The 26,257-nt window shown below is 49.9% G+C and overlaps 2 protein-coding genes across 4 annotated transcripts in view; both read right to left on the bottom strand.

Moving 5' to 3' along the window:
- Nucleotides 1–857: 857 nt before the first annotated feature.
- On the bottom strand, nt 858–6,383 carry LOC132541486 (vasodilator-stimulated phosphoprotein-like). The gene is made up of 3 exons (XM_060202391.1): nt 6,378–6,383; nt 3,805–4,113; nt 858–2,672 (listed from the first exon to the last, which is right to left on the bottom strand). The coding sequence occupies exons 1-3, from the start codon at nt 6,381–6,383 to the stop codon at nt 2,658–2,660; spliced, it is 330 nt and encodes a 109-aa protein (XP_060058374.1). The 3' UTR covers nt 858–2,657.
- An 8,982-nt stretch (nt 6,384–15,365) lies between these two features.
- The window catches only part of LOC103114082 (protein DDI1 homolog 2), a 43,824-nt gene continuing 32,932 nt past the window's right edge, over nt 15,366–26,257 (bottom strand). Inside the window, exons 7-9 of one of the 3 annotated variants that reach the window (XM_060202322.1) lie at nt 24,150–24,253; nt 22,469–22,643; nt 15,366–17,146 (exon numbers count right to left, since the gene is read on the bottom strand). In XM_060202322.1, coding sequence (XP_060058305.1) covers nt 15,702–17,146; nt 22,469–22,643; nt 24,150–24,253 — 1,724 coding nt within the window. In that variant the 3' untranslated portion in view covers nt 15,366–15,701. Of the gene's footprint in view, nt 17,147–19,994; nt 20,058–22,468; nt 22,644–24,149; nt 24,254–26,257 lie in introns of those variants that run through there. The other 2 variants (XM_016188423.2, XM_060202323.1) reach the window with 2 other exon arrangements.

Genomic DNA, 26,257 nt, shown 5'->3' with positions numbered 1-26,257 from the left:
TCCTCTCTCCATTTCTCTCTGTCCTATCCAACAACGATGACATCAATAACAACAACAGTAACTACAAGAAAACAAGGGCAACAAAAGGGAATAAATAAATAAATATTTTTAAAAGAAAGTCTTCTTTAAAAAAAAGAAAAGAAAAGAAGGCTAAAACCCTAAGTGTTGGCACCCTATTTTCCGACTTCCAGCATTCAATATTCCTGCGACAGATAATTTGATGTTTATAAGCCACTCAGTCTACACAGTTTCCTATGGAAGCCCAAGGGACGGGTTAAGACAACTTATTTAGAGTGCACCAAGCACCAGCCTCATTACTGACATACAAACTCTTTAAATCTTCACAACCACCCAAATTTTCTCTCTGCTTTATGGAGAAGAAAGCTGAGTTATGAAAAAGTTAAAGAACCTACCCAAGGTTACAAGATGACTAAAAATTGGCAAAGTAGGCATTCCACTGAGACAGCCAGACTCCAGAATCCATTGTTTTTTAAGATTTATTTATTTATTTATTTATTTATTTATTTATGAGAAAGAGATGGGGGAAGAAAGAGAGAGAGAATCAGGGGCTGGGGAGACAGCATAATTCTTATACAAAAGGCTTTCGTACCTGAAGCTCTGAGGTCCCTGACACCGCCATAAGGCAGAGCCGAGCAGTGCTCTGGTCTCTCTGTATTTTTCTCTTTATCTTTCATTAAAAGCAAATAAAATATAAAAGAGAGGGGGCCAGGCAGTAGCGCAGCGGGCTAAGTGCACATGGCCTGAAGCGCAAGGACCGGCCTAAGGATCCCGGTTCGAGCCCCCGGCTCCCCACGTGCAGGGGAGTCGCTTCACAGGCGGTGAAGCAGGTCTGCAGGTGTCTGTCTTCTGTCTTTCTCTCCCCCTCTCTGTCTTCCCCTCCTCTCTCCATGTCTCTCTGTCCTATCCAACAACAACAACAGCAATTAACAATAACTCCCCACCTGCAGGGGGAAAGCTTCACAAGTGGTGACGCAGGACTGCAGGTGTCTCACTCTCTCTTTCTCTCTATCAACCCCTTCCCTCTCAATTTCTGGCTGTCTCTGTCCAATAAACAAATAAAGAAAATTTAAAAATTAAAAAAAAATAACAACAACAACAACAAGGGCAACAAAATGATAAAAGTGGCCTCCAGGAGCAGTGAATTCATAGTGCAGGCACCAAGCCCCAATAATAACCCTGGGGGCAATATATATATATATGTATATATATATATACATATATATATATCAAAGAGAGAATCAGAGCCTCACTCTGACACTTACAATGTCAGGGATTAAACTAAGGACCTTATGCTGGAGAATCCATCACCTCACCCACAGACGGCATCACCTCCTAGGCCCCAGGACCCATGCTTCTGACCACGATGCCAGTCATGCCTTTAGCTGTAATGTGCCCAGGGACAGGCTTCCAGTTTGTAGTATCCTACTTATAACCTCGAGGGTGCCTTACAGCTCAATCAATTACGCTGTCCAAATACACACAAGTTTAACCATCCTGATAAGAGCATCAGACTCCGTCATACATGGCGGTCAGCCGCACAGGCCCGCCCTCTGCCTTGAAAGATGTGTTTTTGCCCAGTGCCCAGTGCCCACCCTCCTTCAGCCTGGCCCTTCCCTTTTGGTTGGAAATTTAAAGACAGAACGCTCGGCCTACCTGCAGCTGTGACAGCCGTAACTGGCCCCGATCAGGTCAGAAAGGTCGGCAGTTTCCTCTTCCATTGCAAAAGAAGAGCTGTAGCTTTTTAACCAAGTGTTTGCTTTTCTGCACTCATTAGCAGACTAAAATTCTACCCCTGCAACAGCTGAGGAACACTAGACAAAACCTTGCGATATTTTCCGTTGTGCTTTTAGCGGAGTGTTTTAGTACGTGCATCTGAATTGTTTTTTTCTTTCCTTACATTATTATTATTATTACTATTACTATTATTATTAATTTACCAGAAGACTGTTCATCTCTGGTCTATGGTGGTGCTGGGGATTGAATCTGGGACCTTTGGTGTCTCACAGGCATCAAAGTCTTTCTACACAACCATTACATTTTCTCTCCAGTCCTTGCCTTTTTTTTTCTTATATTTATTTATTTATTTTCCCTTTTGTTGCCCTTGTTTTTATTGTTGTTGCAGTTATTATTGTTGTTGTTATTGATGTTGTCATTGTTGGATAGGACAGAGAGAAATGGAGAGAGGAGGGGAAGACAGAGAGGGGGAGAGAAAGACAGACACCTGCAGACCTGCTTCACTGCCTGTGAAGCGACTCCCCTGCAGGTGGGGAGCCGGGGGCTCGAACCGGGATCCTTTGCGCCATGAGTGCATAACATGCTGCGCTACCGACCCATGCCCCCTTGCCTTTCTTTTTAAGCCTGGAAGAGAAGATGATCTTTGCAGAAAGTAAAATGGTTTCCTCTGTTGTTTTTATGGAATTTAAGTGTGTACTTTGTGGTGGGGGGGGGCGGGATGTTAGTGTCCATGTTGTGGTCGCTCTAATTATTTCCTTTGGATTCCTGAAGTAATGAAAGTGATCTGAGTCTCTTTCACCAGAATATCCTATGTATCCCAGTTTCAGGTGAGCCAGGAATTCAAACGGATGTGGGGAAGGTCAATTCTGGCTTGCTTGTGAAGTGACCATGAATTCTGTCTTCTAACCAGGGGGATGCTTGTTCAGAAAAAAAAAAAAATGACCGTCTTACACATTTCTACCTGGAATCTAAGATTCTGGCTCTACTGCGGTGAGCCCCACGCGTGGGAAGTCTCAAGGGGTCTCCAGCCAAACTCCCAATTCCCAGACACTTCCTGTTCCAAAGCTCTGAACTCAAGTCTCTTCCTCAAAACTGCACTTCTTGGGTGGAAGGTAGATAGATGGCATAATGGCTATGCAAAGAGACTCTCATGCCTGAGGCTCTGAAGTCCCAGGTTCAATCCCTGCACCACCATAAACCAGAGCTAAGCCGTGCTCTGGTTTAAAAAAAAAAAAAAAAAAAGCTTCTTGAGAAAGATGGGGGGGGGGGTCCCGCACCTGGCTGAGAGCACTTACCTGGGCTCAAGGCCCCCCCCCATCCCCATCTGGAGGGGGGGAAACATTGCAGGTGGTGAAGCAGGTCTGCAGGTGTCTCTCTGTGTCTTACTGTTTTCATTTACTTTCTGGATAGACACAGGCAGAAATCGAGAGGGAATGGGGTGGTAGGGAGACAGACATCTGCAATTCTGCTTCACCATTTGCAAACCTTCCCTCCCTGCAGGTGGAGGGCTGGGGGGGTGAGTTTCCAAGGACTGGTGAGCCCCCCAGTCCTTGTGCATCGTAACATGTGCGCTCAACCAGGTGGCCCGCCACCCGGCCTGTCTCACCCTTTCTATCAGCAACCCCCCCCCCTTCCTCTCCATTTCTGGCTGTCTCTATGCAATAAATAACCATACTAAAAATAAATAAAAGATAGAGAGAGAAAGAGAAAGAGATCACTCCGGGAACTTCCCCTCCCCACCCCCCAGGCAATGTGACCCAGAACTGGGGGGGGCTTTTCCCTGACTGTCAACTCCGAGGCCGGCTCCCGGAATGAGGATGCCACGCTGCCCCCACCCCCGGGAGTCCCCCCCAGATTGGCTGCGGGTCCCCGGGGGTCTCGGGCCCTGGCTGGCGGCAGCTCCCGGGCCCCTGACCTCAACTTTGTTGCGTGAGAGCGGCTGGGAGGCCGCGGGCCCCCCCCAGCAGGATGACAGCCGGGTGACAGCGGGGTGACAGCCAGGTGACAGCCGGTGACAGGCCCGGAGGGCTGCGGGGAGGCGGCGCTCACCTTCTTCACCGACTGCGAGATGTTCTCCAGGATCCGATCCTTCACCTCCCGCGGCTCCATGGCGCTGCCCCCGCCGCCGCCCCGCCGCCGCCGCCGCTTCCCGCGCCGGGGCCCCGGGGCCGCCTCCAACCGCTGCCGCCGGCCGTGCGGGGGCTCCGTCGTGCCGGCCGCGGGGCCCGGCGCCCGCCCGCCCGGCCCTCGCCCGCCTCGCCCGGCCCCTCGCTCCCTGCGCCGCGGCCCGGCGGCTCCCAGCGCGGAGGGCGGGGAAGGAGGGCGGGAGGGAGGGCGGCGCGGAGGCGGCGGCAGGAACTGATGTCAGGCGGGGCGGGGCGGGGCGGGGCGGGGCCGCAGCTCGGCCGGTGCTGGGGGTCGGGGCCGCCCTGGGCACCCGAGAGAGAGCACCCTCAGCACCCAGCACCCAGCACCCTCAGCAACCAGCACCCTCAGCACCCAGCACCCTCAGCACCCAGTACCTTCAGCACACTCAGCACCCAGCACCCTCAGCACCCAGTACCCTCAGCACCCAGCAACCAGCACCCTCAGCACCCAGCAACCAGCACCCTCATCAACCAGCACCCTCAGCACCCAGCACCCTCAGCACCCTCAGCACCCAGCACCCACAGCACCCAGCAACCAGCACCCTCAGCACCCAGCACCCTCAGCACCCTCAGCACCCAGCACCCTCAGCACCCGGAACCCTCAGCACCCAGCACCCTCAGCACCCAGAACCCTCAGCACCCTCAGCACCCAGCACCCTCAGCACCCAGCACCCTCAGCACCCAGCAACCAGCACCCAGCACCCTCAGCACCCAGCACCCTCAGCACCCTCAGCACCCAGCACCCTCAGCACCCAGCACCCTCAGCACCCAGTACCCTCAGCACCCTCAGCACCCAGCACCCTCAGCACCCAGCACCCAGCACCCTCAGCACCCAGTACCCTCAGCACCCAGCAACCAGCACCCTCAGCACCCAGCAACCAGCACCCTCATCAACCAGCAACCAGCACCCTCAGCACCCAGCACCCTCAGCACCCTCAGCACCCAGCACCCTCAGCACCCAGCAACCAGCACCCTCAGCACCCAGCACCTTCAGCACCCAGCACCCTCAGCACCCTCAGCACCCAGCACCCTCAGCACCCAGAACCCTCAGCACCCAGCACCCTCAGCACCCAGAACCCTCAGCACCCTCAGCACCCAGCACCCAGCACCCTCAGCACCCAGCACCCTCAGCACCCAGCAACCAGCACCCCCAGCACCCTCAGCACCCAGCACCCTCAGCACCCTCAGCACCCAGCACCCTCAGCACCCAGCACCCTCAGCACCCTCAGCAACCAGCACCCTCAGCACCCAGCACCCTCAGCACCCAGCAACCAGCACCCCCAGCACCCTCAGCACCCTCAGCACCCAGCACCCTCAGCACCCAGCAACCAGCACCCTCAGCACCCAGCACCCTCAGCACCCAACACCCTCAAGCACCCAGCACCCAGCACCCTCAGAACCCAGCACCCACAGAACCCAGCACCCTCAGCACCCAGCACCCTCAGCACACAGCACTCTCAGCACCCTCAGCACCCAGCCCCCGGGACTCTCGGCCCTCAGCGACCTCGGAAATCGCCCCTTTCCCAAAAAAGTGGGGGTGTCCCACGGTTCTCTGGACCCCTCTCCCTGGTCCTATCAGCTGACAGACTTGAGCACCCCAGGAGAGCACCCTCATTTTCTATCCTTTAAGACCTCGGGAAATGCCCCCCACTAAAAGAAGTGGGGGAACCCTCTCCTTAGTTCTTACCAGCTGACAAACCCGTGGGGTCGCCCTGGGGGGCCCTGGAGAGCCCCCTCAGCACCCAGCACTTCAGTCCTTAAGAGACTTCAGGAAACACCCCTCTCCCCCTCCCCAGAAAAAAAGGGGGGTGAGCCCTAACTTCTCGGGACCGGGGAGCACCCTCAGCACACAGGCCCCCCAGAAAATGCCCCTTCCCCCTAAAGTGGGGGAGACCCCTCTCCCTGGTCCGGATCAGCTGACAGAGCCCAGAGGCCAGCACTCTGAGACCCTGATGCTCACAGACCTTGAGTTCCCCAGACCCCCTCTCAGAGGCTGGCTGCCCAGCCCAGGAGCTGGCACAGGGCCCAGGGTCTCCAGCAGTGCCCCCCACCCAGCCCACAGACCCCACGAAGCTGTGTCTTTAGCCCAGGGGTTCCCACCGTGTTGGACCCCAGGTCCCCTCCCGGTAGCCATTTTTTTCATTTTCCTTTTTTCTATTTTATCGGACAGGACAGAGAGAAAATGAGAGGGGAGAGAGAGAGAGAGGGAGAGAGACAGACAGACACCTGCAGACCTGCTTCACCAACTGGCAAAGCTTTCCCCCTGCAGGTGGGGACCAGGGACTTGAACCCAGGTCCTTGAGCATTGTAACATGTGCGCTCAACCAGGGGCGCCACCACTCGGCCCCAGAACCTCAGGCTTTTAAGGCATTTGCATAACCATTATGCTATCTATCCCCCGCCCTGTGTATATAATTTTTAAGACAGAAGGAGCGCCTCTGCTGCAGGCGGTATGATCTCAGGAGCGCCCCTCACCCTCATGTACCTCAGCATGCATTTCTCAGCTTACCACAGAGGCATATCTGGACCCCATTTTTTTTTCTTTAAGATTTATTTAAGGGGGGCGCGGCGGTAGCACAGCAGGTTAAGTGCACGTGGCGCGAAGTACATGGACCGGGCATAAGGATCCCGGTTCGAGCCCCCGGCTCCCCACTTGCAGGGGAGTCGCTTCACAAGCGGTGAAGCGGGTCTGCAGGTGTCTATCTTTCTCTCTTCCTCTCTGTCTTCCCCTCCTCTCTCCATTTCTCTCTGTCCTATCCAACAAGAATAACTACAACAATAAAACAAGGACAACAAAAGGGAATACATAAATAAATAAATATTTTTTAAAATCATTTTATTACGGGAAATAATGATTGACAAGATAGTTGTCACATATTGGAACTGAGGCTACCGGGTAGGGAGAGAAAAGCTTGAGGACAGAAGACGCATTGCTCTGAATGAGAAGGTGTCGGTGGCAAGGAGCGAGGAGTCTGGCAGGAATGACCAGTCTAATAGCTTGGGTAGTGGCACTCCCTTCCCACTCCACCCAGGCCAGGGTGCTTACAGGCTCCTGCCTGCATCTTAAGGATTCATTCAGTCTAAGGTGGAGCCAACCTGCTTTGTGACCCTTCCCTGCTGTTAAATCACAAGCCATCATTTGGGCATCATCTTGTGCTGGGTACCACCTCCCAATTACCATGCGTGCTTGGGCAGATGACAGCCTCAGCATGGGTACAAAACGCTCGGCTGTGTATCTGTGACATAAAGGGCTGAATGTCTGCCGTTACGGTTTGTTTTTTTCTTGTATTAGAGGATGGTCATGTTCAATCGTTTACAACATTCAGGAGGGACATGTTGTCTCACTCTCTACGAATTCCTGACCTTTGTATAGGCAGTGACACCCTGGACAGAGCACATGTTGCCACACGCAAGAACCTGAATTCAGACTCCCCAGTCCCCGCCTGCTGGGGTGGGGAAAGCTTGGTGAGTGGTGGTGAGCTGCAGGTGTCCCTCCCTTCTCTGTTATTACCTATTAAAAAAGGAAGGTGGTCCGGGAGGTGGCACAGTGGATAAAGGGTTGGACTCTCAAGCATGAGGTTCTGAGTTCAGTCCCTGGCAGCACATGTACCAGAGTGATATTATCCGGTTCTTTCTCTCTCTCCTCCTATCCCTTCATTAATAAACAAATTATATATATATATATATATATATATGGAAGAAGGGTTGAGGGAAATATGCTGAGAGATGACTCCCTAATCTCATGGGAAGTTTATCTTGCTGAAATGGAAAAGTAAATCCCTCACCCACACAGGAATTCACGCCCCCCCCCCACATCAAATATCTTCAGCCAGAATTGGAACAATACTGACTTCAAGGCCAAAAGGACTACACCGACATTTCCAACTAGAATTAGGACATAAAACTTGGGACAACGTCGACTTCCAGGGACCTCCAAGCTAAAAACAAGATGTCCTGAACATATAAAAATGCTCCCAGCCTACCCTGGGAACAGCTTTCCACTCTAGGCCCCTAACCGGCCTTGGAGAGTCCCCCATTCTTTTTTTTTTTAAATTTATTTCTTTATTGGGGAATTAATGTTTTACATTTAATAGTAAATACAATAGTTTGTACATGCATCACATTCCCCAAGGAGAGTCCCCCATTCTTAACTCTTCCTGCCTGACTCAAAGCTTTCCTTCACCTGCTCTCCTGAATCCACCTGACTTCACACCTTGTAACTCTAACACTGTACTGCCCCAGAAACCTAGCAAGGGTGGTCACAGCGGATAAAGCACTGAGGCCCTGAGTTCCATCCCTGCAGCACAAGAACCAGAGTGATGTCTGGTTCTTCCTTCCTCTATCTTTCTCATAAGTAAATAAATAAATAAAATCTTTTAAAAAAGGAAAAGAGAAGGGGTCTGGGAGAGAGAGGTATGTTTTAGTCTTACAATATATCATATATATATATCTTAAATTATTTATTCTCCCTTTCGTTGCCCTTGTTTTTTCTTGTTGTAGCGCTACCGCCCAACACCCTATATCTTATTTAAAATAAATTCATGTATCTAAACTTTTTTCTCTTCTTTATTTTAATTTTTAAAATTTTATTTAAAATATTTTTTAAATTTCTTTATTGGGGAATGGTTTACAACATTCAACAGTCAATACAATAGTTTGTACATGCATAACATTCCCCAGTTTCCCATTTAACAATCCAACCCCCACTATGTCATTTATCATCCTTCATGGACCTGTATTCTCCCCACCCACCCTAAATTTTTAAAGTATTTATTTATTCCCTTTTGTTGCCCTGGTTGTTTTATTGTTGAAGTTCTTCTTAATATTTTTTATGGGTTTACGTATGTATGAGAGAGCAAATCAAAGCGTCCACTCTGAGACATATAGCTCCAAGGAACTGAACTTGGAGCCTCTCGCACCCAGGTCGAGCATGCTACCCATTGCTCCGTCTCCCAGGCTGCATCCCAAGATTTCTTGCAGGGAAAGGAGGCAGGGGTGGGTATAAATGTGTGTGTTCATAGGCAGCTCATTGCTCCACACCCAGAGCTCAAATATGTAATGTGTCTTTGCCTGTGAGATATGGTAATTCCAAATGCTCCCTCTTATCTTTCTAACACAGACACACACACACACACACACACTGTCTATCAATCCTGTTCCAGGCTGTCATGCTGTTATTTAAGATCAAAACTGGGGGAGTCGGGCGGAAGCACAGCGGGTTAAGCGCACGTGGCACAAAGCACAGGGACTGGCCTAAGGATCCCGGTTCGAACCCCCGACTCGGGAAGTCGCTTCACAAGTGGTGAAGCAGGTCTGCAGGTGTCTTTCTTTCCCTCCCCCTCTCTGTCTTCCCCTTCTCTCTCCATTTCTCTCTGTCCTATCCAACAACATTAATAACAACAATAATAACTACAACAATAAAACAACAAGGGCAGCAAAAGGGAATAAATATTTTTTTAAAAAAAGATCAAAATTGAAACCAATTCACTCATTGCACAAGACTGCTGATCACGTGGAAGAGCATGAGACTCTGAACCATCTGGAGTTACAAGCCTGAGCTGACTCACTCTCCACTGGAGGGCAAGTTACTCAGTCTGTTTCCAAATCAGTGACACGAAAAACCTGGTTTTCTTCTTCTTCTTTTTTTTCTTTTTTTTTAAACCGGAGCACTGCTCAGGTCTGGTTTATGGTGGTGCAGGGGATCTCATAAAAACTGCAGCAAAGGTGGGCGCGAGGAATCACATCATTGCAAGACTGGCCAGCTCCTCATGGGGCGCGAGCGCTTCCACACTACGATCATCCTCTCTGGCATTCTGCTATTCCACTGCAGAATACTGTGCCCCAGGATGGTTCCGTAGCCCCCATGTCCACTTGGTCGATTCCAAATTATATTCCTCCATGAGGATCATTTCTGGAACCATCCGTTCCACCCCGGTTCCATGGCTGCCAGTCCTTAGCAACATCGCCATGCCAGATATTCGTCGGGATGCGGCATCATCTAAGTTCATTTCCCACGTCTACGCTCGACCGGACCTGCCAATATACGCGGATATCTTCGCCCATCCTGTCCAACGCTTGACGTCTCGTCACCCAATCTGGTCCCCTACGCCTACACTGAACTTCTCTGTTCCAGACTCTTGGAAACAGAGTTGGCAGTCAGCCGAGGTAAAGAACAAACACCTCATCGCAGACCCCTGCGAGCGTCAACCCGGCTTTGACCTAGCATGTTATGATCGGGCCCTCCTCCATCGCTATCGAACAGGCCATGGCCGGTGCGCCGCTATGTTCCATCGCTGGGGAGCCAGAGACGACCCGAACTGCCCCTGCGGCTCCAGACAGACTATGACCCACATAGTCAACGACTGCCACCTCTCCAGATTCAAAGGAGGTCTCGAAACTTTACATCAGGCTCAACCTGACGCTGTTGACTGGCTACGGAAGAAGGGCAAACGCTAGAAGAAGAAGGGGATTGAACCTGGGACTTTGGAACCTCAGGCATGGGAGTCTGTTTGCAGAACCATTGTGCTATCTACCCCTGCCCTTTGTTCTTTTTTAAAAATTGTTTAATATTTATTTCCTTTTGTTGCTCTTATTGTTTTATTGTAGTTATTGATGTCGTTGTTGGATAGGACAGAGAGAAATGGAGAGAGGAGGGGAAGACAGGGAGGGGAAGACAGACACCTGCAGACCTGCTTCACTGCCTGTGAAGCGACTCCCCTGCAGGCGGAGAGCTGAGGTTCGAACCGGGATCCTTACACCAGTCCTTATGCTTTGCGCCACATGCGCTTAACCCACTGCGCTACCGCCCGACTCCCTTCTTTTTAAATTTTTAAAAAATATTTATTCTCTTTTGATGCCCTTGTTGTTTTATTGTTGTTATTGATGGCGTCATTGGGTAGAACAGAGAGAAATGGAGAGAGGAGGGGAAGACAGAGAGGGGGAGAGAAAGACAGACACCTGCAGACCTGCTTCACCGCCTGTGAAGCGACTCCCCTGCAGGTGGGGAGCCGGGGGCTCGAACCGGGATCCTTGTGCTTGGTGCCACGTGCGCTTAACCCGCTGTGCTACTGCCCGACTCTCCTTTGTTCTTCTTTTATAAAAGACATTTGCCTTATTGTACCAAAGTAAAGGACTGTGTGTGGGGAGACTTTCAGTTCCAGGTGCAAGATGGTGTGGTATTTTGCAGAAAACTCTAGAGATTGTACCCGTGCCAACAAGTGTATTTCTGTAAACCATTAGTCCCCCAGTAATTTTTTTTTGTCTCACCTAAGTCTCCCATATGTGAGAAATAGCCCAGTTGGTTGTAGCCTTTTCATTGATGTCTATCAATACAGCGACTACAGACCCCTGCCGTTTCCATGTCTCCGTGACGACAACCATGCCTTTTCTTCAAAATTCGCTTAGACTTCCAGCCCCTTCCTAAATCTGTGTTTCCCAGGATAGCCACGTTGTCCTGGTCAAAATCCCCTTCCCATTATAGCAGACCCCCGGCTCCCTCCTAATATCCGCTTCCATCCCCTTTTCTTGAACGTGGTTAGATTGAGAGCCAATTCTTTCTTGCCAAAGGGGAAGGGGACAGGTTGTTCCCATGTCCAGTCCTTGTGTTTTGTGCCACGTGCGCCTAACCCGCTGTGCTATAGCCTGACTCCCATGATTTATTATTTTCTTAAAGATTTCTTTTTTATATTTTATTTGTTTTTGAGAGACACACACAGAGAGAGATACACCAGAGCACTGCCCAGCTCAGGCTTATGGTGGTGCGGGGGAATGAACCTGAGACTTCGGAGCCTCAGACATGAGAGTCTCTTTGCATATCCATTATGCTGTCTCCCTCTGCCCTGACTTATGAGTATAGAGGGTTCAGGAAAATATACAAATCAACAGAAAACAGGGTAAATCTAGAGTTAAACAAATTGCAAGGGCCAGGCAGTGGCACAGTTGGTTAAGGGGACAAGGACCCAGGTTCAAGCCCCCCGGTCCCCACCTGCAGGGGTAAGCTTCACAGCAGGGCTCAAGTGTCCAACTCTCTACCTCCTTCCTTCCTTCCTTCCTCTCAACTTCTAAACAATAAATAAAACTTAAATTGCAGCCGTGGAAGCTTTTAAAACTTTATCTTAAAAATTCTCCAATTTAACTTCATTTTGTTGTTGTTTTATTGTCTATGAATTTGAACGTTTATCTATGGCCGTACCACCCTGAACACGTCCGGTCTCCTCTGAATGTAAACTTCATACGTACTTGACTTGACTCCTTGTACTTGATTAAATCACCCATTAACTTAACGTTTGTAAATTTAATACAGATATATACTTTGCTGTGAAGAAAAGTCGAAGCTGGAGGAAGGAAAGAACACCTGAAGGAACGAGCAGCGCTTCAGTGACCCGGGTCTCTATACGGAAAGCTCTCTCTCCAGTCTCAGGCAAACTGCTGCTGGAGAAATGTTTTGAGAACACACACGGGTTTGTCTTTTACACACACGGATATAAGGGAATCTAGATCTTTGTAGTCAGCATGGCAAAGCAGTTTTTTTTTTTTTAAGGTATTTATTCCCTTTTGTTGCCCTTGTTTTATTGTTGTAGTTGTTGGACAGAGAGAAATGGAGAGAGGAGGGGAAGACAGGAGAGAAAGACAAGACACCTGCAGACCTGCTTCACCGCCTGTGAAGCGACTCCCCTGCAGTGGGGAGCCGGGGGCTCAAACAGGGATCCCTATGCAGATCCTTGAGCTTTGTGCCACCTGCGCTTAACCCGCTGCGCTACCGCCCGACTCCCGGCAAAGTAGTTTTAACATAGACCATTTGGCCAGTTCCCCTTGTCAAAACGACAATCTTCGTTAGAGGAGTTCATGATTTGATCTTATTCTTGAAGAGATGAGTATCTGATTTCGGCACTTAAAAAGTATAAAGTCAGGGAGTCGGGCTGTAGCGCAGGCGGCGCAAAGCCCCCGGCTCCCCACCTGCAGGGGAGTCGCTTCACAGGCGGTGAAGCAGGTCTGCAGGTGTCTGTCTTTCTCTCCCCGTTTTCCTCTCCTCTCTCCATTTATCTCTATCCTATCCAACAACGATGACATCAATAATAACTATAACAATAAAACAAGGGCAACAAAAGGGAATATTTTAAAAAAAAGTATAAAGTCAAATGGGACAAGACAGGAGCTGTAAGAGATAAAAGCGAAAGATTGAAAAACAAATGGTGAAAGGACAAGGATATTTGGCAAGTAATTTAAGCTCATTAAAAGTATCCCTAACGGCCTCAGTCGTTCCTGGGCCAGCAGGTTCCAGATGCTAGCATGATGCCAACCGGACTTCCCTGGGCAGACGACCCCACCAATGTGTCCTGGAGCCCCGATTCCCCAGAGCCCTGCCCCACTAGGGAAAGAGAGAGGCTGGGAGTGTGGACAGACCTGTCAACGCCCATGTTCAGTGGGGAAGCAATTACAGAAGCCAGACCTTCCACCTTCTGCACCCCACAATGACCCTGGGTCCATGCTCCCAGAGGGATAGAGAATGGGAAAGCTATCAGGGGAGGGGATGGGATACGGAGTTGTGGTGGTGGGAACTGTACCCCTCTTATCCTGTGGTCTTGTGTTTCCATTTGACAAATTTACTCCACTTTCACAGGTGAACCACAGGCCCACCTTCACACCGGAGGCCTCTACTGTCGCTGACCAGCTGCCCCGTCTCACACCCACCCACTCCAAGGTCCTAAAGATGAACAAGTTTAGAACACATCCCCTCGACCCTCGTAAAGATGGGGGGGGAGGGCTTGCACTGCCACTAGCTTTTGCTTCAGCCATAGCACCCCCTCATTAGGGTTGCACTCCCGGAATCAGCCGACAGAAACTCTACGCGGTCTCCCAAGGCCTCCTACGTATTTGGTGGAAGGCAGGTGAAAGGGTCCACAAGGAGAGAGAGAACGCTGGCAAGTCAAGCTGCCTCTACTCTCTGGCCCGTCACCCGGAGGCTTGCTGGCTCCCCTCACATCGTGGTCTCACCACACACGCAGACATCAAAGCGGGAAGCAGCTGGGCTTGTAGGGTCTCTTGTGTGCCCTCAAATCAATCTCCTGAGATATGTCTCCATTCTGACAGTTCTCAAAGCCTTGGACGAGACCGAGTCAGACTTGAGACAAACCCACTCTACCACGAAGGTTGTAACTCACCCTTTCAAAGCTTCCGTTTTAGACACACTGCCAACTAGTGAGCTGCTGGAAAAGTCAAGACACGGTTTTTAAAAAATATTTTATTTATTTATTGGTGGAGAGACAGAGAGAAATAGAGAGGGGGAGGAGACAGAGATACCTGCAGCCCTGTCTCACCACTCCTGAAGCTTTCCCCCTACAGGTGGGGAGCAGGGGCTTGAACCTGGGTCCCTGTGGCACTTAACCAGGTGCGCCACCACCCGGCACCCGTTCTTCTATTCAAAACTGCACAGTGATTTCTCTGGCAACCCAGTATTATCCTGAAGATTTCAGATTTCGCTAGGGAGAGTTACCTCTCCAGGTGAGGGTTGGGGAAATCTAAAATCAACCCAGTCGGATTATTGCACAGCGGGGCCCAGAGGACAGTGACTTCCAAGGGGGTAGTCCTTATAGATATAGAAAAAGGCCACAATAAATACATCTATGTACTATATGCCTCATTCTAATGCAACACAGTCAACACACGGGGTGGGGGAGGGAGGGGTGGGGGTAAATCTTGCCTAGAAAAGTCCTGAGGAAAGGATGGCTGGCAGCTCTACCAAGGCCACTTGCGTTAAAGCCACAGTTTCTGTTTCTATTACGGACGGACGGACAGACCAACACTCGCCAAGAGCACCCAGCGGCAAGCTCACCGGCACGCCAGCCTGTCTCACTCGGAGCTCTAAGAGAGTTTAGGTGGAAACTAAACACCGGCAATCGCCCACTGGTTGAATTCACGTCCACTGAAGACTATGACCAGTTACAAAGCTCAGGAGACCCAATTCCTGGTAAATCCCAGGGTTTCGGCTACCGCTCTGTATTTGGCTCTACTAGCAAGACATCTGTCAAGAATTCCAGGGTTTTTTTTTTTTTTTCCCTTTAATACAGCACTGTGTTCTGCTCAACTTTAATCTCTCACATCTGACAACCCACACGGCGGTCGTGATGCACGGAAACAGCTCAAGTTTTCAATCTTCCTGCTCCCCCGTTAAAAATGTCAAACCCTGACTGTACCAATAAAAGCACAGCACTCTGGGTAATGCTCCATTATTCGGATTTCCCGTTCAAATTCACGGATCCTAGTACAGAGCGACGGGGAGGACTCCAAACCGCGAACCATGTGGTCACAAGTTTGCAGACTGAGCCGTGTCGGCAAGTCCTACCTTTCTTGCCTACACACAGGTCAGGGTGTGTGGATGTGTGGAGTTGATCTGCTCTTAGCCTTACAGGTGGTGGGGTTTCTCACGGCTTCTGCTTTTCAAAGCACTCACTCATTCTAAAGTGGTATGCTTTACATAAAACCATTCATTTTATTACAGAATACATCATCTTAATGAGAATAAAAAGCTTTTGTATGCACACACAGCCAAGACATTTAAAAAGGCCCAAGTTTTAACAAACAGGCAAATTCATGAGATAAGAGATCATAAATTACTTTGGCCCGAAAAAAAAATCTGGGGGGTGGGGGGAGAATAAATCTGGCTCGACATTCTGCTCGCAGGTTCCTCTAGATACCGTGTATGTGCTGAGTGAGTGAGCGAGTGTGTGTGTGTGTGTGTGTGTGTGTACAGTTTCATCCTAACGGGAATGGAATAACCGTCTAGCCCATTTCCCCCCGTGGCTATGTAGGGACTACAATGTTCTTCGCCAGCAAAACAAGAAGTGCAAGGTCGGCGTTGCCCCCGACTCGATGCAGAGCCCCGAGAGCTTCCTGCAGGGTGAAGCCGGCGCGGAGGATGCGCTCGATGTCAGCGGCAGGAAACACCGGCGTGGGGAGTTCGAGGCGAGGCCCTGCAGCCTGCGTGCCCTGACCCGGATCTCTAGCCAGCCCGGAACCGGACGAGGCCCAGCCGGCTGGCTCACAGGTGTGACCGAGTGCACCCTCCTCCTCCTCTGCCTCCTCTGCTGCGGGCGCAGGCGGCATCTCCGCGCCGAGGGTGGACTGTGGCTGCCGGGACATCTGAGGCGAGGCTGGGGCGACGGAACCGCCCTCGGTTACTGGTTCCCCGGACTCAGACACACCCGCCTTGGCGATCGACAGTCCGCCGCCCGAAGCCCCGAGGTCCATGCTCTGTGCGGCTTGTGTTCCAGCCGCGGCCGCGGTGGCGATGGAGCTCCGCGCACGCTGTTCGCTCTGGGCCCGTCTCTGGGAGCGGTCCCCGCCGGAGGATCGGTCCTCGGCCCCTGCTTCAGGTCGGCGGGTGATCTCTTCGGACGTGTTGCTCCCCGAGGCCGTCGTCTTACTGCTGATGACCAAGAGCCCGTGCAGTTCCTTCAAGGCGGCCGTCAGAGAGGAGCAAGACTCCTCGGCGGATTCCGTGGAGGGCTGACAGCCGTCGCTCGTGCCGGATACGGCGACGCGACTTTCGGACACGGCGACACGACTTTCGGGGACGGATCGGCCACCCTCGGACGCTTCCACCTCCACCTCCATCGGGAGATCGTCCGGGCCGAGCGCAGGGCCGTCCACACTCTTCCCACCGGCCTCCTGGGCCTCCTCTCTGCCCGCCGGGTCGGGCTCGGCGACCTCCATCAGAGTTTCCGAGTCCGAGCACGAGCAGGCGGTGGCCGCAGCCCCCATGTCGCCACGTCCCCGCAGCTGCGCGTCCAGGTCCTCGGTGCTGTGGAGATGCCCCTGGCCGGGCGCCGTCTCCCGCTGCTCACTCCCGGCTCCTCTGTGCGGAAGGCGGCCGCCCCCTTCGCTCAGGCCCTGGCGTTCCGGACACCGAAACCCCCCACCCGGGGAGTCCCACGGTTCCTGCATCCGGGTAGCTGTGCCGAGCAGACTGGATTCCCGCCTCGTGTGCGGAGATCGGGGGCTGTGCGCGCTTCTTCCAGCAGGAGGCGGCTCCTGAGGGTCGGTGGCCGCGGCTTCTCCGGGCGAGTCCCGCACAGGCGGAGCAGAGTCCCGCACAGGAAGTCGCGCCGGCTCACAGGAGGCCTCTGGCCCGACGCTGCCCGGGTCGCCTGAGTCGGGACTCTGGCCTGAAGGATGGGTCGGGTGACTAGATCCATCTGATGTTGGTGATGACGTTCCCGGTGAGGTAGTTTCTTTACCGCTTTTCTCTAGACAGAACAGAAAGGAGAGGAGGAAGATGAATGGATATTTCAGGAAGGCCGCAGAATCAAAGGACACAAATCGAAACAGGGCAGAACCACTCCAGGTCCTTCAAAACAGAGTTAATGTTCAGAACATTATACCAAAGAAAAAAAAAACCCAAAACACAAAAACATTCTTACTGTGGCAAACAATATCCCAGCGTTACAGTAAAGAGGTTGATATGATCTTAAGTAAAAGGCGTCATGATTCAGTATTTGAAGTTAAGCTCAGTAATAAGCATTCATATGGACTAGTACTCAAGACGAAAGGACGTGTGCACGTCTTCATCCTCGCTGAGCTCAGAATCACAGAACAGCCTCTTCATCTCTTGCCGTAAGGTCACCCGGGACATCTGCTGAGCATGCACATTCCGGGCACCAGCCTCGGGGGTAAACCCAGGCACGTGCATTTTAAATGAGCTCAAGTGATCCCGCAAATCTGTGCTACAATGATTCCTATGCCGACCAGCTTTCAGTGTTTCCAGTGTGGACACTAAGACTATATACAGATGTGCAGACTGGAGCTGCGTGGGCTCTCAGGAGTGGAGAGTGTCTAAGGCGAAGTAAGAATGTAATGTGTTGGAACCTCTAGAAAACTTCTAGTTACAACGGACAAACATTCTACTTATTACTATCCCACCTTCACGAAAAGCATAATAAAACCAAGTGAGAAGTGATTCGGAGAATAAAGCGGTAAAGATGACAGCTTAAATCCCAACCACCGTCTTCCCCAATCATGCAATCTTTAGAAGGATTATCAGCTACTTTGTCACACGAACACAATGCAACTTGAGACGTCTGAAGCTTTAAGAGCAGGGGAGGGGAGGGAGACAGCCCTTATTAGTCTTCCCGCTAGGCCCACGGCAGGCACTTCGCTCGCCACAAGTTGCTTGTATTTTGGTGAACGAAAATGACTTCGTAAGACAGAGCAGGGGAGGTCAGACGCTCCACGCTCGACATCCACACCCGACACGGGGGGACAATCTCCACGGGAGTCAGCAAACAAGGCTCAGGTTCTGAGACACCCTGGCTTGACACTAGTTAGCAGCCTGCGGGGCGGAGCTTCCTGGCTCACACTTCCGGGGCACAGAGGAGAGCAGCCGTCAGTGCGGACTGAGATCTAGAGATGAGCTTACTAGTGGGCTTTATTTATCAGAGCCGCAAGCTGACTCTGGGACAGGCTCACAGAAGGTGCGGTGTAGTGAAACGCCCTGCCGGTGACACGGCAGGACAGTTCTGATCGTGGTGCGAGGCCGAGGCCGGAGGGACATGACCTGCACTCACTGGGGGAGCAAGGCCAGGACTTTCTGTAACTCTGCCGGCCAATCTCTCTGGCTCAAATCCTCCGTGGAGGGAAGTTCTGTGTCAGTTCTATAAGACAGGAGAAGAGTGTGGTCCAGGAGGTGGCGCAGTGGATAAAGCACTTGATGCTCAAGTGTGAGGCACTGAGTTCAAGCCCTAGTGGCACATGTACCAGGAGTGATGCCTGGCTCTTTTTCTCCTATCTTTCTTATCAATCAATAAATAAAATCTTTAAAAAAAAAAAAAAAAGACAGAAGAGGATGGAGACGGTGGACATTAAGAATGAGGCCAAGCGGTGGCGCACCTGGTTAAGCGCTCACAACTGTGCAAGGACCAGGGTTCAAGCCCTTGGTCCCCACATGCGGGGGTGGGGGCTGATTCACAAGTGCTGAAGCAGGGCCGCTGGTACCTCCCCCTCTCCTCTCAATTTCTGTCTCTATCCAATAATAAAGAAAGAAAAATTTAATATACACATTTAAAAGGAATAATTAAATTATACCTACATTTAAACCCTCCTTAGGAAGAAAAAGAAATTAAAGCTATATCTAATTACAACCAGCCTGCAAATGCCTATAAAGTCCTCGAATGATCGATTAAAAAAAAAAAAAAAACCCACCTATCCTATTAAATAAATCAGCTATTCTACTCTGCCTGATGCTCGGTGATTTACACCAGAGGAAGGTACGCATAGAATCTTCTACGAAAAAAACCTGTCTAGCTACAAAGAGAAAGGCTGTCCTTGCCTATGCGACCCTAAACAACCCCGCCCCCCGACTAAGACTGTTTTTTTTTTCTTTTCTTTTTTTAAATTTATTTATTAATGAGAAAGCTAGAAGGAGAGAGAGAACCAGACATCACTCTGGTACATGTGCTGCCAGGGATTGAACTCAGGACCTTGTGTTTGAGAGTCAATGTTTTATCAGCTAAGCCACGACCTGGGCCACTAAGACTGTTTTCTTATCCACTTCTTGTCAAATAGGCTAAAGAAAAAACCAACGAACCAACAAACAAAAAGACCTGCCCCGCCTCTTTCTAACTCCAGGCCATTAATCATGTGTCGTGATGTGGGGGGAAACTGCGGATTTTTAGAAGAGGCCCCAAACAGCACCCACACACATCATCAAGAAAAAGGGTGGTGATGTGGACATAGCCTTCTCCGTCTTTCTCTCCGCTCCCAGAGCGCTGCCCAGTCAGCCCTGGCTTGTGGCAGCGGCAGACTGAGCTTGGGCCTCAAAGCCTCAAGGCCTGCGAGTCTACCGCCTCCCCCTTTAGAACCGCCACGGCATCTCATACTCTTGATTTGATCTGATATTCACAGCTCTAAATAGGAACTTCTGCTCGGGTAATGCATGTATGAGGACAAACAAATGTATATACAGGCTAATTGTAACCAGATTGAACAAGACGAGAAGATGAGTGACAGAAGCTAGATTCCCAAACTGCTGCGGATACAGAGACTCTGAGGCCATAGACGGCGACTGGACGGAAGGCTTAAGGCGTTGTCTATAAATACCTGGTCTGGGGCCCACTCCAGCTGCAGTACACACACACTACATGCATCATGGCTTCTGACGCTCTGTTTGAATTAGGAAACAGACAAGCAAACTTGGGTTAACAGTGCAAACCACACAGCATGCAGGGTTCTAGTCTCCATTCTGTTGCCATCTGTACAGTCAGGAACTGGTAGCGTCAAAGTTGGGGGGATGTTTCTAAAATTTAGACATTCAAAAGATTTGTCGGTTGTTCTAATCCTCTTACAGTACATAAAGCAATGCATCGATTTGAATGGATTTTAACTAGAACTTGGGATGAAATCAATTTTATACATCGATACACAGAGAATTGTCAACGAACACGGGAGACAGGTGGAAAGATTAGACCCACAGACAAAAATACGTGGCATGGTAATCTTATGGAGTCGGGGGGGTGAGTGGATATGTCTCACAGTCACTGCTCAGATCTCCTTTTCAAGTAGAGATTTATTTCTAGGAGAAAATCAAACTAAACCCAATGATCTGGTGTAACGTCTTTACCTTTGCGTTTTCAGAAAACTTAACAGATACAGTTTCTCCTCTGAATTTTTTTTTAATTGCCAGAAAAGAAAATGATGCTTTAGTGTCGATTATTCAGCACAGAAACAGTTTTCAGAAAAAGAGAAAAAAAAATTTCACCTGCTATTCCAGGGTTTTGATTTTGATACTAGAAAAGTTATGTTCTATGAATTATGACTGATATGGAATCGTTTCACCATCTGAACATCATAAACATTAGCATAAGTTGTAAAAGGTACATGACTAAAACTCACTGACGTTTTACCTTTAAAAACTGGATTTGCACAGCCTGCGATGTTCCATTTTACCAGTACGTTCCATAACAACAAAACTGCCAAATAAAACCTTTAGATTTAGTCTATCACGCACTCATGCTCCCCTTGCGGGAAAGATTAGAACTGTTAATTCAGAAATTCCTCTCTGGGCTTAAAATTCTCCCCTTCTCACAAAATACTTAGGCCACAACCAAAACTGTACTTTCCCGTGGATAACTGAGTCGGGAAGCTGGAGGTGGAACTGATTCTGAGCAGGGCAGCTTGCCAAGTCCCCCCTGCTCACTGTGCTTAGCAGTAGACTCTCAAAATGAGCTCCCTGGATGGTCTTCAGTAACAAAAGCTCTTTACTTATGATGGTCTTTAAAAATTATCTATCTATCGGATAGAGACAGTCAGAAATCTAGAGGGAAGGAGTTGATAGGGAGACATCTGCAACACTGCTTCACCACTTGCAAAGCTTTCCCCCAGCAGGTGGGACTGAGGGTTCGAACCTGGGTCCTTGTGCACTGTCACATGTGCGCTCAACCAGGTGTGCCACCACCCGGTCCCGACTGATGATGCTGTTTGTTGTTTTTGTTGTTGTCTTCAGGACAAGGCTACTCCCTGAATCTACAGCTCTTACATAACATGTGTGCTATCAGTCAGGATGAAATATTTACGATTCAAAGACTATTTAAAATATTTATTAACGCGACAAGGGCAGGGGGAGAGGGATATATGAACAAGAACCAGGAACCAGAGCGTCACACCGGCATATGTGATGATGCCAGGGGCCAACTCGGGACCACGTGTGTTTGTCTAAGTCCCAGGCTCTGTCCACTGAGCTGTGAGAAAGGAGGCCTTGCCACGTGCACGGCCCAAGCTCAGGCCTCCAGACCACACGGTACCGGGGAAGGTCTGGTGCTGGGCTCTGCCTTCTACTCTCTCTCTACCTCAGTCGGCCACCCGAGAGCTCACAAGGCCCCGGCTCTCAAACAAGTCAACTTGTTTCGTTCTAGTTTCAGAAATTATATTCCAGAGTAACAGAAGGAGAAAGTCCTCATAGAAGTGGATTTCAGCAAAACCGTGTCCCTCCATCTTACCCCTAAAACACGACTTGGTCTTCAGGGGAAAAAAAAAAAAAAGACAGGGTAGCTTCCTTTCGATGGCGTATCTACTGTTCTAACGTGGGTCCGTGTGCAGCTAAAGTCGCACCACTGCGTGGCGAACCTCACCGCTGTCTGGCTGGGCCGCTTACAGCGGGTCTTTCTGTCTCTGGAGCGCCTTAAGCTCTAGGTATTTAAAGGTCAGGGCCGCTGAGCCACAGTGGCAATAAATCGACAGCTGAAGATGAGGAAAAGAATATTTCTGGGAAACGCTGAACTCAAAAGGAAGGATTTGTTGACTTTAGGGAGAGAAATGTTTCTTAAGGGACATAGCAAAATACGCCTAAGTAAATAACCCCCCTTCACCTTGCATACAACAGAACGCGTTTTCTTGCTCTGTTGAGATATGGGGTCTTTGTCTTAATATTCAGACACAGGGAGGCAGTAAGAGGACACGGAAAACACCTCAACAGGACAAGGAGACCAACTGGGAAGCAGGAAAGGTCCCTGTGCACCTTCCCACCGGACTTACCGAGAAGAAGGACACTTATTCAAAAGCAAAGTCATTCCCAATACCTGCGTCCTCCACAGATTTCTGAAGGGCTTCTGCTAATTCTCGGTCTGCGGTCTCCTCTCGCCCAGCCCCATACGCTAGCCGGGCGCACTCTGGAAGCTCTCCCTCGGGAAGAAAGGCGGTCTGTGAGCCCGTGGTGCCGATCACGAGCACGTTCTTCTTGAGGTCAATGGAACACTTAGAAGGAAGAAACCACAAGCTGATGACAGTAGGTAAGATACCAGGCAGAAATAAACCTCATGGTCCTCAACTTCAAGCTCCACAGACAAAAACAAGACGGTTCACAAAAGCACCACTTTTAAAAAAAATTTCTTGATGTTTTTAAATTTATTGGCTAGAGGCAGAAATATTGTTATGGGTGGGGGAACACAGGGAGAGAAGGAGGAAGAGAGGGAGAGAAACCCACAGCACTACATCACCACTTGAGAAGCTTCCCACCTGCAGGCGAGGACTGGGGGTTTGAACCTGCATGGCAGCATGTGTCCAATCAGATGCACCAAAATACCACTCTTAAAAGTCATTAAAACTGTCCATTAACTTAGAATTTAAATATCCAAATACTTGTACTTAAATCATTTTTATAGTTATTTGTTTATATTCCAGGGCACACGGTCCAGAGCTCTAGCTTATGGCAGTGCTGGGGACTGAACCTGAGACCTTAGAAACTGAGGCCCGAGAGTCCTGCATAACCACTATGCTGTCTCCCCTTGCATTTTTTTTTTTTTTGCCTCCAGGGTGATCACTCGGGCTCAGTGACTACAATACGAATTCACTGCTTCTGGAAGCCGCCACCCCCCATTTTTAATGCCCATGTCGTTATTACTGTTATTATTGCTGGAAAGGAGAGAAATGGAGAGAGGAGGGGAAGACAGAGAGGGGAGAGAAAGATAGACACCTGCAGACCTGCTTCACTGCCTGTGAAGTAACCACCCTTGTAGGTAGGCTCTTGGTTGTTTTTAATGCCGATAATCTAGTTCAAAGACTTTTTAAAAATTGTCATTTATTTATTACTAGATAGAGACACAGAAATTGAGAGGGGAGAGGGAGATATAGAAGGAGAGACAGACTGGGAGTATGGATTGACCTGTCAACGCCCATGTTCAGCGGGGAAGCAATTACAGAAGCCAGACCTTCCACCTTCTGCATCCCACAGTGACCCTGGGTCCATGCTCCCAGAGGGATAGAGAATGGGAAAGCTGTCAGGGGAGGCGATGGGATGCGGAGCTCTGGTGGTGGGAATTGTACCCCTTTTATCCTATGGTCTTGTCAGTGTTTCCATTTTATAAAGAAAGAAAGAAAAAGAAGAGGTTAGGGGGCTGGGTGGTGTGCACATGTTACAATGTGCTAGGCCCCAGGTTCAAGTCCCCATTGGCAGGGGGAAAGCTTTGCAAGTGGTGAAGCAGGGTTGCAGGTGTCCGTCTCTCCCTCTCTATAACCCCCTTCCTCTTCTTGTCTGATAATAATAAAACAAACAAACAAAACAAAACTGTATAACCAGATTCTATTTCCACTGATACATAATTTCAAGGCTTGTATGATGACATCACTGATTCAGGACCACCTTAAGTTAAAAAAACACAAACGAACAAAAAACCTCATGCTTCTTTTTACTTTTCCTATTAGCACAACCCAGAGAGACGAGATGCCCAGCCGCAGGGCAGGGCAGGGCAGGCCGCCGGGTACCTGATGCCGCTTCAGCATGTCCAGGCCCAGAAGCATGTCCATGGGCTGCTCTTCAAGGATGGAGAAGGAGCACGGCAGGAAGTCTCCTTCGATCTGGACCTGAGCTAAATACACGGGGAAAAAGGTCACTCATTTCTGTTTCTCAAGTCTTAGGATGAGTTTGGCAATGTTTCTCATTCTAGTCTGTGTCTTGTATACCAACAGATGACTTGTGTATCAAAGTTTGGTTAAGATCAACAACACCGGGAGTCGGGCTGTAGCGCAGCGGGTTAAGCGCAGGTGGCGCAAAGCACAAGGACCGGCATAAGGATCCCGGTTCGAACCCCGGCTCCCCACCTGCAGGGGAGTCGCTTCACAGGCGGTGAAGCAGGTCTGCAGGTGTCTATCTTTCTCTCCTCCTCTCTGTCTTCCCCTCCTCTCTCCATTTCTCTCTGTCCTATCCAACAACGACAACAATAATAATAACTACAACAATAAAACAACAAGGGCAACAAAAGGGAATAAATAAAAAAAAATTAATTAAAAAAAAAAAAAAGATCAACAACACCGGGAGTCGGCGGTAGCGCAGCGGGTTAAGCGCACGCACAAGGACTGGGGAGAGGATCCGGGTTCGAGCCCCCAGCTCCCCACCGGTAGGGGAGTTGCTTCAGAGGCGGTGAAGCAGGTGTCTATCTTTCTCTCCCTCTCTCTGTCTTCCCTATCTTTCTCCACCTCCCTCTGTCCTATCCACCAACAAAGACAACAATAATAACTACAACAATACAAACAAGGGCAACAAAAAAGGGAATAAACAAAAAAAAAGAGCATCATTAAAACAGTTTGAAACAAACAACAACAACAACAAAAATCAATGACACCACCTTAAAAGCCAGTGATGACAAGAGCCTGGCAAGTGGAAAGACAGAACTCGGCCTTGGAGTAAATGGCTTACACATGCTTTATTGGCCAGCAGAGCTGGTGCTAAGAACTGAAAGGAAGGGAGTCAGGCGGTAGTGCAGCGGGTTAAGCGCACATGGTACAGAGCACAAGGACCGGTGTAAGGATCCCGGTTCGAGCCCCCAGCTCCCCACCTGCAGGGGAGTCGCTTCACAGGCGGTGAAGCAGGTCTGCAGGTGTCTGTCTTTCTCTCCCCCCTCTCTGTCTTCCCCTCCTCTCTCCATTCCTCTCTGTCCTATCCAACGACAACAACAATAACTACAACAATAAAAAAACAAACAATAAGGTCAACAAAAGAGAAAATGTTTTCTGCTTTTCACATTAAGTTTTACAAAACTTCCAAGTCATATTTTGTTTAGTTTCGCTTCTGAAGTACAATTCTCTTAAAAAAACAAACAAACAAACAAAAAAACCAGCCTGACATGCTTGTGACTACTGAGACCCCTCTCTGGAATACTCTAGTATAGCCAGAATTGGTGTACGCATCCACTGCTCTACAATTTCGGGGACGTCCTTGTTGCCACTAGCAGATGGTACCAGGAACGTGCAAGTCCGTGGCGCTGCCAGGTCCCGAGGCTCTCCTGAGGTGTATACTGCAGGGAGCAAGTCCCAGGGCTCTCGGGATATCCGGCTCCACCCTGCTGAGTCAAGCTCAAGGTCTCCTGAGTCATGCTCACGGTCTCTTCCAAAATGCCTCCCAGGCAGAGCAAAGCTGCTCCACTGTGATGTTTTCAGCAAGCTTGCCGATGAGACTAGAATCAGAATTCTGACCATCCGGGAGAGGAGTCAGCCCAGCCTGTGAGGGGCGCCGTTTGCAGGCCTGAGGCCCCACAGGCAACGAGTTCATCCCAATGCCAGTCTCATGCCACCAGTGAGCAGTGCCCTGATTTTTCTCTTTTCCTCTCATAAACCTTTTGAAAGACTGATTAACCTGGCAAATAAATGATTCTGTTCCCTTGATCAACAATATTAAGCCACTTTTCATATATATATATTTCTGATATATCTTTTACTTAATAAACAGAGGGGAACTGAGAGGAAAGGGGGATAGAGAGGGAGAGAGAAAATGGGACCTGCTTCACTCACTACCTGTGAAGCTTCCCCCTGCAGAGGCGACCAGGGGCTTGAACCTGAGTCCCTGTGCGAGGTAACATGTGCCTTTAACCAGGCGC

This window comes from Erinaceus europaeus, chromosome 11 (genome assembly GCF_950295315.1).
Source record: "Erinaceus europaeus chromosome 11, mEriEur2.1, whole genome shotgun sequence".
Classification (NCBI taxonomy): Eukaryota; Metazoa; Chordata; class Mammalia; order Eulipotyphla; family Erinaceidae; genus Erinaceus; species Erinaceus europaeus.
Note: the sequence above shows the minus strand (reverse complement) of the source record. Positions and strands in the feature narration are given on the sequence as shown.